Here is an 18,597-nt window from a genome sequence, read left to right as displayed (position 1 = left end):
TATAATTACGCAAGTTCCTTTTGGACCAAACACGATTTATTAAATTAGTTATTTTTAAAATTAAAAAAGGTGAAAATATATAAATTTAAACAACTCAAATATATTATTAAAAATATTTTATTTTTCTAAAAAATATTATGACAAATTAATTGTTTTGGAACACTATAATTTCGCGAGTTCCTTTTGGACCACACAATATTTATTAAATTAGTTATTTTAAAATTAAAAAATGGTGAAAAAATAAACATTTAAACAACTCAAAATTTGTATTAATAAACTTTTATTTTTGGTTACGATTATGCCGATTTTGTAATTGAGGAGTGTAATACTGTAATTGAAATTGTAATTGAATTTTGATTAATTGCACAGCCCCGATTCATCACCCAGTTCATTTTAGGCAATGAAACAATTCAGCAATTTATTTATGATAAAAGCCAAATAAATAAAATGGCGTCATACTTAAAGGTAATGCCTGGTCCCCAAATTTGACAATGGTCTGACGTAGATAGTGAAACTGCGGCAAGGACTCTAAACAAACAAACAAAACGCTTCCCATGCTCCCCCTGATCCAGTGTGTGCTTGCCAACTGCCAAGTTCACTACTGTGACAAATTATTATATGTATTAAAAAGTGTGACATAATGACAATCAAAATAATTATTCTTCTTGAAAATGTCAAGGGAATGAAGCAAAAGGGCATTAGAAGGGATGACATTTCAGAAATGTGTGAAATACATCACATCAGATGAAAAGGTGTCATTGTTGTTCGGTTTTCTGTTATGCCCTCAATCTTAGGCAATTGGGGTTTGAAGAGCTTAACGTTTTGTAAACATGGATGCTCTTGTGAAAGGTCTTGACAGGTCTCATGTGTACTTGACGATAGCTCGTTATAAACAAGAGGATTGCAAAAAAATTGTTTATGCAACATTTCTATTTCCCGTTTTGGAAAAAGATGGCCTTCACATATTGACTCCCTTCTTCACTCTCAATTTCCTTCAGTACCTCCAGCCCTCCTCCTTTTTCTTCATCCCACTCAACCCGTCAACCACCATCCAGTATCCTCTGCTTCCCCCACCAATCCAAGCTCCTTAGGCTATGTCTAATTTCTGTGTGATGTGTGCATCTCGTCCGCTCCCTCTACGGTTCCACTCCCGCTTTAGCTAAATTGAGCTTGGGCAGGAGTGCACACATTTATGCAAACTGTTGCTGTTTGATCAATGCCTAAAAGGGCTACTAAGAGCAAAGTTTGGCACAGACCATTTTGAACTGAACATTAAAGGCCATCCCTAAATTCAAGAAACCATTTTCTGCTCTACTCTGCCACATTTTGCTTCATTTCTGTCTGTTTTTATACTATGCTGTTTATTCCTTATTTAGCACTTAGGCAGTGGGTGTCGTTTAAGCATTGCCCACAAACATGCATACACTTGTCTGTTAACGTTAGAGAACGGGAGCCCTCCGATGTGGGGGGGGGGGGGGGTGTAGGAGGCTAAAGGATGTCTCTCAAATGTGTGTATTTTCAGGTATATGTGGATGTGCATGTACTGTATGTGGAAGTGGATGCTATTAGTTCTGATGTGTTAAGTGATGTGTTAAGTGGTGGGTGGCTGCGGGTGTGCTGCCAGGGGGAATCCACTGCTCTCTGTGAAGAGCTGCTGGAGATGGAGATCACTTAGTCATGCAGACATAAAATCAAAAAAAAGATGAGTAAAATGTAGGGGTGTAAATCTTTCCAATCAAGACGATTCGATACGCATCTCGATACGTGGGGTGCGATCCGATACGAGGACAGTTCGATTTTAAAATGGAACGATTCGGTTCGGTTCGACTCAGTAGGATTACGATTCGATTCGGTGTAGCATTATTTGATTACTCAACAATTAGTCAAATGTCAAATTAATTAAAAAATATTTTGTTACTCCATTAGTTGTTAGAATATCTTGTTTGATTTAAATTGATCAAAATCTTGTCATTTGCAAACATCTGCTTTTATTTTGGAAAACAGTGAGCAACATTTTTGCATACAAATGTTCTGACATGTTACAGACCAAATTAGTAACTATCAGTCTTTTAAAATGCAGTTTTAACATGCATCTGCCTAATAAAATACTACGCTACTAAGTTTTAACTACTAATGAATATATTTTTCAAAGTGCCATCTTACTAAATGTAAACTAATTAGCTTAAAACAGATCTCAGTTATTTTCTATTATGTTTACTCTTTTGACAGTTCCTGTATATTACCCATACATGCAGTGAATAAGTTGATGTATACTTAATGCTTATCAAGGTTCTTCTTGTGGATAAAATAGCTGAACTTGATCATCACGATGATGTCACCTATCATATTTCATTATCAGTAATGAGGGCTGGCACTTTATTGCTGTGTTACACTCAACACATGCTTATGTTTTTGCTTGTGTGACTTAAAAAAATAAAATAAAATAAAAACTCACTACGGCATGATTGTCATGACAGGAATCTAGTTGCACATCATATCAGGGGCGCTAATGTATTTATCATGTTCTGAAAGCTCTCATTCTCCTCAACGCAGTATGGCTTACGTCTTTAACAATAAACCGGGTTATTAAGGTCGTTATTACCTTTCCTATGGTCGAGTTGTGGGTGTTTTTAGTTGGAAGAAGTGCTCTCCTCTGTCCGTGCGGTTGAACACCAGTTCCATGCCATCTAATCAAGCGTGTACGTACATCTGCCGCACTCGCGGTTGACAGTTTTTGTACATGGCGACAGTTTTATCCAGTAATGTATTCCATTGTTCATTTAAAATGAACGTCTCCTCCATGCTTTGGACATTAAACTTGCCGCAGCATGCTGTGAATCTTGTCCGCATCTTCATTCAACTTTCCTCCTTGCCAAACCCAGCGCTGTCGGTGACAAGTCTTGCGTGACTTTTTTTTTTTTTCCCACCCACCCACCCACGCACAAACAAACACGGTCTCCAGGGCGAAGTCTCGCGTGACTTGGAAGGAAATGCAGTTTCAACAGCTCGCTTGCAAATAATATTCTCATTCATCCAGGATATTTCATTCCCATGGCATTGAATCGATCGGAACTGTACTGTTTTGGTTGTTTTATAAAGCAGTTTTGAGCATCTGTATCAGCATCATAAAACCGATTTATAACGCCTTGACCGATCCATCAGCCGATTCAAGCTATTTTTAGACCGTTTTTTTTTAGTCCTTGTGCCGGCGCACTCGCATCGTTAAACTCAAAACCAGATTTCCGGTTCAAATAGCTTTTTGTTACACCCTTAGTAAAATGCTTTTAGCGTACCACTCGAAGACGTGTGCATGAGTAGAACCTCATTCTAGACACGCATGTGCACCCATCTGACATTGCATCATGTATGTGCAGTCATGAAAGTCCATGGTAGGGCGTGGTGGGTCATGGAAAAACAGATGAACAAATCAGTCCTAATCCATGCATTGTGTACAATTTATGCAGAAAGGACGTGGTGAACTTTTAACAGCTCTGGTGTCAGCAGTGCTATGCAGAAAGAGGAGTATGATAGGCCACTCATCTGCATCTCCTTTGTATGTTTCACGGCACTAATCTGATACAGCCATTACCGTTTAGTCATTAGCTACTAATAACCTATCTTTGCAATTGAACTACAGAAATAGATCTCCTTTACTATATTTTAATGGAAAAGCAGAACATGTTATTCATTTCCTACGCTTCAGAAATGTTCCTACCCATACCACAGGCTGCCCTTTTTGGTCAGCCTGAACAAGCATCGTACTCACACCAACATTTCTCACTGAAGGCTGTCTGTCTACTGTGTGTATACTGACGGTTTTAACTAGAGAATGTTTTAAAGTGTGTCCATCTTGGCAGCTTTCTTAAAAATAACTACGATTGCAAAAACTCAAATGCAGCTGCGTTTGGAGGCTCATCTAGATATATCTTATTTCTACTTTTACAAACTGTATTAATATTCATTTATTCCATGAGTGGCTGCAAGATGCGACATCATAAGAGGATTTATAACTTCATCAAAATGATGATTTTCCACTTTGTTCCAATCATTATTACTCTGACTTTTGGTAATGTACAGCATTGTTTGTTTGGAAAATATGATGAATAAGCATTCATAAGTATTAATCTGTGGAGCAGATCAGATTTATGCGAGTGAAAAGAGGGCACTTTTGGAGGAAACTGATGACATACACAGTCTATCGGCATAGCTTTGAGGCTCGATTCAGAATAGCATTTCGTATTTGTGGAATTTCATTAAAGAGACTAATTTTAAGCACACAAATAGCATAAAGCACAGCAGGTTCCTGCGATTCCTCCCATAGAGAGCTGATGATTCAGGGCCAATGTAGGGTAATGCATAACAGAAATATTTACAGTTAGTGTAAAGTGTAAGTCAGCATCAACACACAGAAACAAATTCAAACATATTAGAGCTAAATGATGGAGCATTGGGTGACTCATTCTTACGTGTGTTTGTTTTTTTTTGACTGCCCTTTGTTGTGACCTTACCTCTCCCAAAGTTGAGACTTGTCAATGTGCGTCACTTGCAAGATACTTAATTTGAACTAATGACACCAGTGTGAGACGAACAGCGTGTCTTCACTCGCCCGAGGACGGCGGGAAGTTCTGATTCATCACTGGTCCCAAAATAGCCCATCGGTTAGTTAGCTTTGGCGCTGCTGCTGCTGCACACAGTGGACAGTAGTCGAAAATGAATAGTAGTTTTGTCAAGTTATGTTTACATTTTAAGTTTTATTGCAATTAATACCAAATATCAATCTAATGAGTACCAATGCAATAGCTGTGTCAAAATTCTATTGAGTTGTATTATCATTGCCAGATTAACATTATGTTCAATTATTATATTTTGTAATATTTTAACTGCTTTGGTAAGACTGGGACACTTTTAGAGGAAACGCGACTTGATACAACATAGATATAATACAAATAAAGATAACCTATCGAGTACAATAACACCATGAAGGATAAACTAGGATTAACTAACTAATGAACAAGTTTGCCAATACAGAGCTTTCTTTCTATAATACCATTATGCCTGATATTTATTTATTTTTTATGACAAAAAAAAACACTTTCATAATCAGAATGTGCAGTCTTATTTTGGGGGGATGAACACAGATGGCGCTTAGATGGACTTCTACTATCACTTGTCAGTTTGATCTTATTTTCAAGGCTGTAAGTGAAGAATTAAGGCGAAATGGCATGTGAGGAATAAAAGAGCCCAACAGAAGTATGGACGCTGTTTCTAGCTAAAAAAAAATATAAATAAATCATGTTTTAGCATTTGCTGCCTTGAACAGAAATTAATGTCCTTGTTGGCATTGTTCTCAGTCTCTTAAGTGTTATGAAAGGGTTGCATTTTCTTTCTAAAGAGTAATTTTCTCTGAGACTAGACAATTTGCCCGAAAATGCAGCTGGTAAAAAAACGTATCTGTTGGCATGGCATTAGTGCGAGCTTGACACCACGCGGTGTGAAGGCCAACTTCAAAATAAAATACTACCAAAAATACAAATAACAAAATAACTACTCTAAAATGGAACTCCTTAACCAATGATTTGGCCACTAGCCTGGTTCCAGAGAAAAGAAAAACGGCCAAAGCTCTATCTTGGCACAGCCAAAAGATAAGATGAGCTGCAGTGTTAGCTCATAGTAGCGTTAGCTAACAGTGTTATATGATGTACAGTATAATTATGTTTGGTTAAGTTGTCATCATGATGGTGACGCGTACCATTGATAATGCAATAGAATCTCATAATCAGCACTTAATTGATTGCTTGGTAAAGTTGTCTGAGCAGGCGGAAGGGGGGTGTTTGTGTTTAGCAACATGTCCATGCGTCACAAAAAATAATTTCCTTGTATTGGGCTCTCGCTTGTTTTTCATACTCTGGACTTTGCACCCACTATAAGAAACAAACAGCCAGCTGCCTCCAAATAAGGCAATCGAGGAAAACAACCAGCCCGCTGGTTGTTGATAGCCGGGATTGCCTTCGGCTGCAGCGATATATGGATAGATTTACCCCTAAAACGAGCAGGTATCAATAAACAATTCTTGATCCTTGGAATATTATTGATGAAATGAAAGAATGGTACAGACATTTTAAAAGTGGAAAAAATGCTTTATTTGTCCTATGTACGCTTACGTTTATGAGCATTGATTTGGATAAAACCATTGAAAACATACATGTAACTACTGTCAAACATTCCTTTGTGTTCCAGGCAGCTCTGCTCACCTCTCTGGGAGGTTTGGAATCCTTCCCAGTAGCCATCAGTCATAGCAGTACAGTTCAATCAAATGTTGTCCTTCAGTCAGGAAATGACAGAATTGGAAAACAGACTATAATTTGGGTCCTCTAGCAGGTTAGCTGTAAAGTTGTCATTTCAAATTCTGCGTTTGTAGACTGAACTTTGTCCTTTCCAACCTTTATATCCCCTTTTTGCAAGAACCTTCTTAACAGCTACAGTAGCTCCTGAGTTGGAACAAGGCAGTTTAGCTCCTTGGGGAGTCTTACAAAGAAAGAGTGCTTGCTCCAAATCTCCACAGCAAAAAGACCACTATGCACAACGAACAGACCACAAGGAATGCGTCTTTGCTATTTACAGGAGGTCATCCACTGACTATCCACAGGGGTTCCCCCTACTGACTTTGGCCACATCACAAATGCTGAGCCATAGTCCTGCTAAATGGGTGATCTCACATCAGGTCTCTCATCACATTCACATGTCAAAGATGGTGAGGTATTCAACTTGTGAATCAATGCTATTGTAACATACCACAGACGGACTGTGTCCTTCTAATCTTTTTTTTTTTTTTTTTTTTTTTTTTTTTTTTTTTTTTTTTCTTTTTTTATAAGAGCTCAGTATTGTTCATTCGGAAATGTCATCATCATTGCTCTTTTTTTTTTTTTTTTTTTTTTTTTTTTTTTTTTTTTTTTAAATATATATATATATATATATATACACATATATACATACATATATACATATATACATACATACATACATATTTTTTTTTTTTTTTTGTGTGTGTGGGTGAGTATGTGTGTGTGCGTGCGTGCGTGCGTGTGTTTGTTAGCTCACCAGAAAACCTATTAAAAAAAAAAATCTTATACCGTTCACCTAAATCGAACACCAGGAGACCCGAGGGGACCGAAGAAAACCAAGGAAGGTGAAATCCAGCACCGACCAGACACCCCCCACCAGAACTCCTCCCCAGCCCAAGAAACATCCAGACCCCAACAAATCCAAAAAACATAAAGTCAGGGAGGCCTCAAGAGACCAACGGAGAGACCGAGAAAAGGAAGGAAGGACAGACGAAGCCGCGTGAGATCCGAGACACCAGCCTCCACCGATTCAATAACCTGAGGAGGAAACAGATTGTGTCTGAGTTTCGGTAGATGCTGGTGTGGTGGATCTGGCATGCATGAAAATCTCCACCAAAGAGGGGAGCCGTCGACCCCCGCCGGAACAGAGCAAGCGCAACACCTCAGGGCCCCCCAGGCCGCGGCAGCGCCAAAGGACGACCCCCGGGCCCCACCAGGGCCACCGGCCGGAGAGCAAACCCAGGAGCAGGAGCGCCCCCCGCCCCAACACGGCCCGCGCCCCCGGCCCAACGCAGCAGGACGGGGCACTGCAGGCCCACCAGGCACCCCACCGGCCCCCAACCCCCGCCCCCCCACCACCCCCCGCCCCCCATCCACCCCCCGCCACCCACCCCAACCCAGCCCCAGCCGCCCCCATGCCCCCAATCCCCCAGACACCCCCCACCCCCAGCACCCCCCCACCCCGCAACCCCCACCACCGCCCCCCCCCAACAAAGCCGCCCCCCCCCCGACCCCACCCCGACCAACCGGCAGCCCCCCAACCCCCGACCCCCAGCCCCCGGGGACCACCCGCACCCAGGCACCGGCGCCGAAGAGGGGCCGGACAGCGGAGCGGAGAGGGCAGCCGCGCCCACCCCACCCCCCGCCGTGTGGAAGGACGGAACACCGGGGGCAGAAGGGGGAGATGGGGGCACCGGAGGGCGGCCGACACCCCCGAACCCCAGGCCCAGCGGGGGAAGGCCCCGGTCGTCACCCCAGCGTTCTTTGTGAAAATTAACCCCTGTTACTGAGTCCGCCAGCTCGCGGACTGGCGAACTCTACCCCTAAACCGTGAATGTGACCCCACCCAGTGTATATACAAGTGTGTGTGTGTGGTGCATTAAAATTAGGAGCAGGTGAACCGGAGCCGATGGAAATGATATTCCCACGCTCCGATCCACCCGCCACCCAAGCATGTTGCTGAGTGTATGTGGTGCATTAAAAAAAAATAGATAGGGCGGGGGGGGGGGGGGGGTGGCGACACGGACAGGGGACCGCAGCACTGCTCTATACTGCGGCCCCCAACCGATGGCACCCCCACAAGCCCCCAAGCCCCCCCCCCCACCCACAAGTTGTGTGGTGTATTAAAATTGGAGGGGAGTTGTAGGGTGAAGACGGTGTTTCCACCCTACCCCACCCCCCAAAGTGTGTTATGTGCCCTATATGTCTATAAAAGTGTATTGTGCAAACCTAGTGTAGTGAGTTAAGAGGTGTGACCAGCGGGGCCCCCCCCCAACCGGGCGGGGGCAGGAGGCGCACCGGCCCACCAAGCCCCCACCCACCCCACCAGGACCCCGGCGGGCATATGGGACCCGTCCGGCGGGGCGATAGGGCTCCTTCTAATCTGATCCAGATATCCCTTCATTTCTTGTCATCCTGCCACCAGCTGCCACAGTAGCAGGCTTAATATATAGGCACTTCTTTCATCATGTGTTACATGACCTCATCTATAAATGCATGTTAGTGGCGTGATTGACTGGCCTGCCCGCTGAATCCAATCAAATAAGGCAAAGTACCGTTCGAGATGAGCTAAATCATGTTGCTGTCCAGATCAACATATCCTTTTTGATACTAATGGAGACATTTTGATTTGTCACGTGAAAGAGGTGGGTGTACCGCATGTGCATCGTTGAACAAGACGTCCTTGTCATGCACATTGGTGTCATTCATTGGGACCAGGCCACTAGTATGTGTTGCTTACAGAACTAGAGCAGTTTCTTAAGGGCTTAAACCTCAAATGAAATGTACAGATATGCGTGTGAAAGAGTACAGTAAAACGTGTAGCACGTGATCTGAGCTCTGCATAGGTTTTTACAATGTGCTAAGTGAAAAACGTCAGTCACACTTGAATAATGTTTTTGTTAGGTGCTTGAGGGTGTAAAACAAGTTGTGCCACTCAGAAAGGTGGAAGTCCAGAGATTCAATTACTGATGAATTCAAAGAACATTATATCACTACAATTTGCATTATGCTGTTTTTTTCCAAGTATGTTTGGTCTTATTGGTTTCTTAAAATAGCTGGTGCAACAACTTTTACATTTTAACTGAAATAAAATGGCATTAAGGCTTCAAGACAAGACTCTTGCTGTCAGATGAATTCCGGCATTACTGTACAAGCACAGACGGAAAAAGAGGAGGACAAGAAGATTCAGGTCAGGGCAATGCAGAAAAATTGGGCAAGGGCGACAGCTGACATTGTGGAAGAGTGATGATGAGGCATCAGATGTGGCAGGAAAGAAAGAACAGAACTAGTGGGAAATGGAGAGAGATATTATTGAGCTCCATTGTTCAAATTCTAAATGACAAGCACTCACATTTACTCAGCCAGCCTCCAGGAAAGCCTCGGGTTAAGGATATACTGTATAATATTTTTGCAGAGTTAAAAGAAGATGAAGTCGTATTTCAGATATATATAGAGCAAACATATTGCGACCTCTCGAAGGCGAAACAAATCACTCCCCTGATGTTGCTTTCAGTTTGTCTACCTCTGCAGTAATAGATGCAAGTTTTGACAGTCAAACAAATTTTGAGTGCTCGTCTCGTACATTTTTCTAGGACGAGATGCCGTTATTTACAATCGAACCCTTTAGTCACAAACAATGCATATTACATTTTAATTCCCTTGTGCAGAGAATCTAGTTTGAAGTGAGAGTGAGATTGGCGCTTCTTTACTGTAGGGCCTGCAGATAAGAACAGCTACGAGGTGACCAACCAGCATGCTTTGCATTTCTACAATTTGTGAAGTGAATATGATTTTCCTGCCTTGACTCCCACACATAGCGTTATGGTCTATGTGCTAGGGTAAGATTATCTGTAGTGTCACTTGCCATGTGTGATATGGTGAAAGAGTGGAAAGGACCGCTGCGGGGGAAGTTGTGTGGCTGTGATGAAAACGGTTGTGGCCGCTGGTCGGTCATTGCAATTTGTTGACGATGAGTATGTAACTCTGAATGGGTCTTCAGGGATCGAGAAAATCAACCATTACACTTGGTTCTGAATTATTTGCATGCAGGATTTAAGTTAAACGTTGGTTTGTCTTTCTACGATGTTTTTTTTTAAAAATCTATTTCTATCAAGGATATCTAGCTCTTAACAGGTTTGATCATTAGATTAAAAGCAAGTATCAGCGAGTGACTATAACTATGAAGTCTTTAGTTCAGTCTCTGCTCAGTTAGAATGAGTCAACGCGCTGCTTGCACTCTTGTGGCATTTCAGAGAATAAGTCTAAATGCACAACTGTGTCATGTTAATTTCCCCCAGAGCCAGCGGCTGAATCCGCTCGGTCAGAATGTGTTTTTGCAATGCAGACCTTTCTGAAGGTGACAGTTGCTTTGTAAAATCCACTTAATAGGTTTGACTATGGCCTTCGGATTCCGGAGTATGCGGTACAAATTCTGGATAAGAGACTGATTTATTTTGTACTAATAATCTGATGTTATTTATATCCTAAACATAAATGACAAGGAAAGCTAAAGAACTATTTTATTTATTTAAACTGTGCTGCACCATGAAACCATTTTGACAAGCGCTGAAAAATGCTCAGATTTGAGAGAAAATGCTTTCAGAGTTAAACCATAAAGCTTGCAAATGATTTTGGTGTTTTGACTCTTCAGCAAAATCTGGTTACTTGGCATAGTGGCTTAATGTTGCCTTGTGAGTAAAAAAAGATGCTTTTTAGCAGATGGACCAATGCTAGCTCCTTCAGTACTCTACTATCCTACAATGTATCAAGTGTGTGTGTGTGATTTTTAATTTTTTTTAAATTAATTTTGTTAATTACCTCTGATTTGGCGTACAATTCAAATCATGGTATAAAGGAAATCCCTTCATGGGAATGTTATATATTGTGATATTAACGTAAGCCTGGTGATCAGTGACGGACTGGGACCAAAATTCAGCCCGGGCAAAAAAAATTCAACAGATCTGGAGGTGTAAACGACTAACGGCATTCGCCTAATTCTATTCGTTGGTGGGGGAGGGGCTTAGCATTTAGCCTGGCAGCTGGCAAGGAAATCCTGGTGGTCCGCCTAAAAGGCACCAAGGGAAACTATGTAGCTATAATGGAAGTATTTCAAAATGAGTTTTATAGTTCTTTAGCAATGCTAATTGATCTAAAAAAAACGTATATATATATATTTATTTATTTAGTTTTGAATATTTATTAATTAATTAAAACTCAGCACTCACAAATAACATACTATGTAATGTACAGTAAATATTTAATAAACTATATATTCAAATGTTTTTTTATGTTAAGGCTCCTCCTCTTAGATGATGTGTGCACTGTGCAGTAACGTACTGATTGTTTTTTCTGTTAACACATATTAATCTGCTAATTTGCTGTTTTGCTTCTACTTATTTATTACAATCCACTGTATGCAGTGTGCAGGCAGACTTCTGTTAAGTGTGCTGTCCCACCTGCCTTAACACTTATTCTTCTGGTGCTTTGGTACTCTACATTTCATGTTAGCTTAGCAGTTAGCATGACTTCTCTCTCTTCTCCTTTCCTTATTCCTTGTTCTCCTTTCATGATATTGATACTTGTCAGAAGTTTATTTGCCACCAAGGAGGCGAGGATTATTGACTTTGAGGAGCCGCTCCACAATTTGTAGATGATGCGGAGTTGAAGCAGCTTAGTGCCTATCATTCCCCCAATATTTCCAGAGCAGGCAAGATGCTTGACACTTTTTTTTCTTCTTTTTTTAATCAGTGCTTCCAGCTCTGTGGTCAGCCGTCATTGAAGCCATTTTCACTCAAAGGCAGTTCCAATGACATCAGCAACAAACGTTTGGTCACATCTGGTCACTAGGGTCCTATTCTATACTGCAGGCCAAATTTATACTTTCTGCCGTTCATCCTAGATCTGATAGGAAACGGATGCCATCACCCGCAGGGTTATAATTGACTTAATTTGTGTTAGGCTCCTACAATTGTCAGTCCAGGGATACAATTACAATTTGGCTGGCCTAGCATAGCAAAGTGAAAATGAAAGCAAACAGATGCAGGTACATAATGAATATGCTGCCTCTGATTATATTAATCCTCTTATGTTTTCTCATTAATCAGTCATCCTATTATCAATGCTGCGGTGTTTCTGTGTGAGTGTTATGTACTTGCCTCAGATTTGCTGTTTTGCACCTGCACAACAAATCCCTACATTTGATTCAGCACGGCCGTTAGTAAGACAGTTCTGTTTGGCCAGCAGCAAATGAGACTCGCATGCTGAATCATGAGCACTTGCTTGTGACTGGAGCATATTTGCTCTAACCTAAGCTGTATGCACAAGATTGGAGTCTCAGCTTTATAGAAACGGTCTGTATTTACTTTGAAGCTTATCATACTTTGTTCGGTTGTCGTCATTGTGTTTTTTTCAAATCATGTATCATCTGTTTTTGCAGACTTTGTATGGCTTAAAGAAACTAAAAGTCACGGAAACATGCTGATAATATACCCAACATTGTCTGTACCTTATCGAAGCAGTGCTGCAATATCTACACAAAGCCTCCATCATGATGGTTACACATTGAATGAGGAATCACTGTGGTTAGACAGCAATGTTTCATATAACAGCTCACAGCTAACAGCAGCAACCTGATGATATCATTTGCTGCGGATAAGAATGGACAAAGGTAACAAATCACACGGCACCCCGCTCAGATGATGAAACAATTTCAGAAATCCACACGTGTCCATTTCATATATATTCCACTGCCCGTGGGGTTGAAGGTACTTCTCAAATCAGTGGCCAGATGACGGTTTCACACAGATGAGACCAAATATATCGAAACTGATAACAATGAGCGGTTGTAGAATGAAAAATGTGATGACATTGTAATGGTATATCAGTCTCATTTTGTTTTAAACATCTCACTAAAATCCATTTCAGACTCTGTCGTAAGTGGCATACACTCACCAGTCTCAACGTTAGGTACACCTGCAGAGTCAAATGAGATCCAGTAAGAAAGCTATCTGTATGGGTGTGTAGTATGATAAGTAAAGTATACTGTGCACCATTGAAAACTACAAGTCAATGGGACTGAGTGCGTCCGTCAGAAGCAAATGTCCGTACGGTAAACACAAAACCATCACAAATATGAGTTTAAAATTATTATTATTAGTAGTAGTATAGTTTTGACTTTTGAGGCAGAGGTTTTTAAGTTTTTGTGTTAACCAATCTTTTTCCCCCAGCCCTCCTGTTATTACTAAGGTTATATATTCTAACACAAATGGCATATTACATTACCATAGACCCTTCTCCAACCATTTTGGTTCAAGTATTTCTTGAGCATGCGCCAAATGATTCTTCGTACCCTAAAAATATCATTGTGACACTGGTCTCAGCAGGCATAATGATTTATTAGTCTCTTTTAATGACCAGAGAAATGTCTTAATCCTCACCTCCCATGTGGCCAAAACTTCAAATATACTGTAATCACAATTATCTCTGTTCCGACTGACTTTCCCCCACAAACCTCACGGGACGCCATCAGTTGAAGTTGATTATGATTTTACATTTGTCCTTTTCATATTCCTCTGTGCTTGTTGTCTAGCTCCAAGCAGTGTCATTTAAATTTCCCCATGGGGACTTGACCATAAATGTTAGTGTTTTATTTTATTTCATTTTTTAGTTTTTGCTTCTGTTCGCTTTTATATCACCACTTAAAGCTGAAAGGTCACATGAGTTCAACAGCAAGTCAAGATGCAAAAATTAACAGTTTTTCTATGGCAATATGCAAACGTGTTAACGTTCCAGTTCCTTTCACACATGACAATTAAGGTCTTTAGCTACTGGGTGAGGAGACGAAGCTGGACCCACTCTGTTGCAACCGCCCCCTCTCCCTCCCCAGTTCTGTTGGTCTCAAGAGTTGTGCCCTACAGAATGTTATCCTTGGACAAAAAACACTGTTTCCCAGAAGGCTCATGTTACTGACATGACTTCACTTCTAAAAATCCTCTTGTTACCAACAGCTGTAAAGCAAGCCCGCTTCTATTCTACTTCTCTTTCATGAGTTTTAATCTCTGGCTTGCCTTTAGTTCTGTCTGTGTCTCTGTCCCGCTGAATGGCTTGTGCATAGGGGAGGATCCTGAATTAATTAAAAGGGAGAAAGACTTTGAAGTCGGATACTTACCCTCAGGACTTTCTGACACATTTTAGTTGTTGTGGTGCCTTAATGGCCCAACGATTTAGCAGCTGGACTTTTTCATTTTATTCCACGACAAGGCAGTGCAGGATTAGCAGCCCCATTATAAAGTTTTCTGTCTTTTTGCTGTCAATATGTTGTTTCATGCTTGGACTTGACTGTCACCTTTTGATGGAACATTTTTTAATGTTGGTGAAGAAAAGTATGAAAGTAATGCATCCATGCCTCAAAATGGGCAGAGTAATTGGACTGTCGGGGTTATAAATTGCCAATTTGTCACAGTTGAACGCAAAGATGCAATAGTTACTGGAGTACCTTTTATCATAGACAAAAAGCACAGCATTGCATGCAAAGTCTAATGAGATACAAAACGAGCTAGACCAAAAATGTTGCCTTTCACAGTGGGTTTTTTTAACACTCAAGAAAATGAGATGTTCATTCGACATGTTCATTATTGTGGTTGTAGTTGGTTAACTTATTGTCACAATTGTAGACGGCTAAGAATGATGAGCCAGACGTTTGTTAATATTGACAAAAGGTCCGTCAATGACGGACGCTCATTTTGTTGACGATTGATGATTGATGGGAAACTTCGAAAAATTGACGAATTTAGCATTAATGGAAGTGGGTTTTCTTCCGTCAATGTAATTGTCAATCCATCAATAAATTCGGCAAGCCGTCAATGATTGATGTCCCATTTTAGTGACGGATTGACAAATGCTGATTGACTGATGCCCACTTCGAATGACGGAAACATTGACATATGCTAATTATGCTGCACAATCGACGAATGACGGAGTGACAGTGTGGCTTAAAATATTGACTATGACGGAGGAGGGTGTCCCAACTGTTGACGATTGCCGTATGATGGATGCTCAAAACTCATTGACGTGCTCACCTCTGTTTAGCTATCACTTGAAACATTGCCTGCACAATTATTTTATTTATTTATTTTTTACAGTCGGCCATTATGTTGTGACTCGTTACCGGGAAAAACTTCCAAATAAAAGCATTCCATGGCTCACTCCAGCCATCCATTCATCCATCCAGCCATCCATCCATTTTCCCAACCGCTGATCCTCACCAGGGTCGCTAATGTCAGTGTAGTAGAGTAATGCATTTGGAAGGATTTTATTTTGAAGTTGACATCACCACGTTAGCTGTGTGTTCCATCATGGATAGCATGAACAATTGTTGCTACTGCTGGCTTGACTAGTTTTGCTCACGGTGCACATGCAGGCATTTTTTTTTTTAAACTGGATAGTTTATATTACATTAATTTGTAACATTGAATATTAAATATGTTGACATAAGAGTCGGTCTACACCTTTTTCTACTACATCTACGTACTGGTAAACGTTTATAATATTAGTTTTTTTCTTTATAAATCCATGTACAGTATAATACGTTAGGGCAATTTTGAATCTTCTTATATAGAAAAAAGTCTCTTATTCACTGGATTTTAGGCTTGATATGAACTAGTTTGAGCTCAACCAGCGTCATGTAGCAGATTGTGTATTAATACCTCTAATGCTGTTGACTGTATAAATAAATATGACAGGAATTTAATATCCATCTTTATTTCAAAGAGACGTGGGCAGAAGCATAAAACCAAGAAGATCTTCAACATCATGATGTAATATTGAAGGGCTGGTCGAGGTGGTGACCTAACCCGAGCCGATGTGCTGTCAGCTGCTGTATTTGTAACTGTAGCAAGATGGACAGAATAAGGGCTGAAACGGCATAACGCGGAGGGAGTGAGAAGACAACAGACGATCAGGTTAGAGCGAGAGGTGGTGCTGCACAGAAAGACAGAAACAATACAGGGTGGAGCGGAGGCGTGTTGGGGATTGAGCAAACAGAAGCTTTGAATGAAAGCTCCACCAGTCTGTGGCGACTATGCCAAGCTTTCTCTCGCTATTTCAATTTCATCAACCATCTCCAAAGTTGTTGCATTCTCATCACGTGCAGAGATATTGATATTACTGTACATCATTCTAATACTCCCCATACCTGCCCTCTGCAACTTGCTATTATGTGTCTCGAACAACTGAAATGCAATTCATCACTCCTTGGTCACCCGTATCTCCACTCTTCCAATGCTTCTCCATTTTGGCAACTTTTCTGTATTTCTTTAGTTTCGTAACATACACACCACAATGCAGTGACTCTAATTAAAAGACAGTATGGTCTTGCTTTTGGGAATATTATTATACATTTCCGGCCTAAGCGTACAAATGATTTATTGATTGTATTCTATTGTCATTGTAATTTGTCATTTCAGTTTCCCCTCCTCTCAAAACTCACCTCCACCAAGGAAATGTTTTCTTCCTTTTAATGATGTATTTGTTTGTTTTGGTTTGTTTAACTTAAGTTGAGTTGTACAAAACGTCTTAACCATTATTACTTTGTTTTGATGCTGAATCCAAATTGGCATTGCTCGGCCATGGCTGAGTTTTAGTTAGCATTTGCTGTTGCACCCAAACCAAGCCAGCCAGTTTCATGTCAATAGTGAATTTCAACACGCAAATGAACAGAAAATAAAAAGAATAGAAAAAAAAGGCCTTGCATTGTTGAAAGATTCCTAGCTTTGCAGGTTTTTGTAGATCTGAAGCCAATAAAAAAAAGTTTCTTTGGTAAACTGTTTAAAAATAATAATAATAATAATAATAATAATAATAATAATAATAGTAATTCGGCTGAATTCTCCTTGATGCAGATTCGTGGTGTTTAGCTCTCTTATTAATATCCCTCCATTTTCATGTATTTTGGCCACACTCATCTGTGTGTGTGCTCACACTTACACGGGTGTATGTGTGTTTGTAGGCTTATCAGGTGAGCCCGGGCAGAGTGTCAGATGCGGTAATGGAGGCTTCAAAGACAAGCGCTGCGGTGAGTTTTCTGCCTGTCCATTACCAAATCACCCTCACCCACTCATCCTTTCTACTAGGGTGCACACAGGTAGACACCGAAAAGGGATGAGGATGGAGATAAGCAGGCCGACTAATTATGAAGTCAGCACAAAATAAGAGATAATAAGAGATGAGGCAGAGGAGAGATGGGACAGTCTGAGCAGTGACCAGGTGGCAGGCTGATCTCCTCCTTCTTCACATGCATGACAAGAACTCCTTAAATCCATGACGCTTGTCTGCTGCTTTGCTCTCCTCGCAGCTGTTTTTTTGTTTGCTTGTTTGTTTTGGGCTTTTTGTCTCTGCCCGCCGCCTCCATCGTTTACTTGCTCCCTTTGAACCACTCTCTGTTTGTGGCCTCACTCGTTCCCATTTGCATCTTAATGTGGTTGCATGTGCATGTGGAGTGCATTTATTGTACTATTGACCGTCAAAGTTATTGAGCCTATGATCGTTAAAATTCATCGAGGGCCATTGGTTTTGTTTTGTATCATGTAATTAAAACACTCAAACATCATATTAAATCATTTTCAGGTTATTCTTTTCTACAGAATGTTTTAGAATAAGAGATATATTTTTCCATAATATAACACACAATTAATTTTAAAATGAAGTGCCAGTCAATTATGTTTTATTATTGTTATTATTCTTTTAATTTAATTTGATTGTATTCATCATGCGCTTTTTATGCTGAAAATCTAAAAACTGATGTGCATTGCTTTAAACAAGGGGTCTCCTCTATCCTGCCTGTTTTCCATGTTTCCCTCCTCCAGCACACCTGAATCAAATGATCATCTCATCAGCAAGCTCTCATAAGCCTGATAAACCAGCTCAGTGGACTAGTGGTAGCGTGTCCGCCCTGAGATTGGGAGGTTGTGGGTTCAGTCCCCGGTCGGGTCATACCAAAGACCAGTAAAAATGGGACCCATTTGCCTCCCTGCTTGTCACCAAATGATTCCCGAGCGCGGCCCCTGCTGCTGCTCACCGCTCCCTCAGGGGATGGGTCAAATGCGGAGAATGAATTTCGCCCCACTTAGGTGGGTGTTGAAATTCAGTGGTACTTTAATAACTATCCCAATTATGATTCAAGTGTGTTGGAAGAGGGACACAGGGGATAGGGGCTCTCGAGGACTGGACTTGTAGACCCCAGATTTAATCCATAACTTGT

The 18,597-nt window shown here is 40.9% G+C and overlaps 1 protein-coding gene across 3 annotated transcripts in view; it reads left to right on the top strand.

Moving 5' to 3' along the window:
- mid2 (midline 2) overlaps positions 1-18,597 on the top strand; it is a 113,484-nt gene that overhangs the window by 58,299 nt on the left and 36,588 nt on the right. For 2 of the 3 annotated variants that reach the window (XM_086085030.1, XM_086085029.1), the window contains exon 3: positions 17,347-17,412. The exons of the other annotated variant lie outside the window; for it this stretch is intronic. In XM_086085030.1, the coding sequence (XP_085941156.1) occupies positions 17,347-17,412 (66 nt within the window). The remainder of the gene's footprint in view (positions 1-17,346; positions 17,413-18,597) is intronic. 3 annotated transcript variants of the gene reach the window in all.

Source organism: Leptonotus elevatus, chromosome 9 (assembly GCF_054856555.1).
Source record: "Leptonotus elevatus isolate MCC_2025b chromosome 9, RoL_Lele_1.0, whole genome shotgun sequence".
NCBI classification, from domain to species: Eukaryota; Metazoa; Chordata; class Actinopteri; order Syngnathiformes; family Syngnathidae; genus Leptonotus; species Leptonotus elevatus.
The sequence above is the reverse complement of the archived record's forward strand: the minus strand, read 5'-3'. Positions and strand labels throughout refer to the sequence as shown.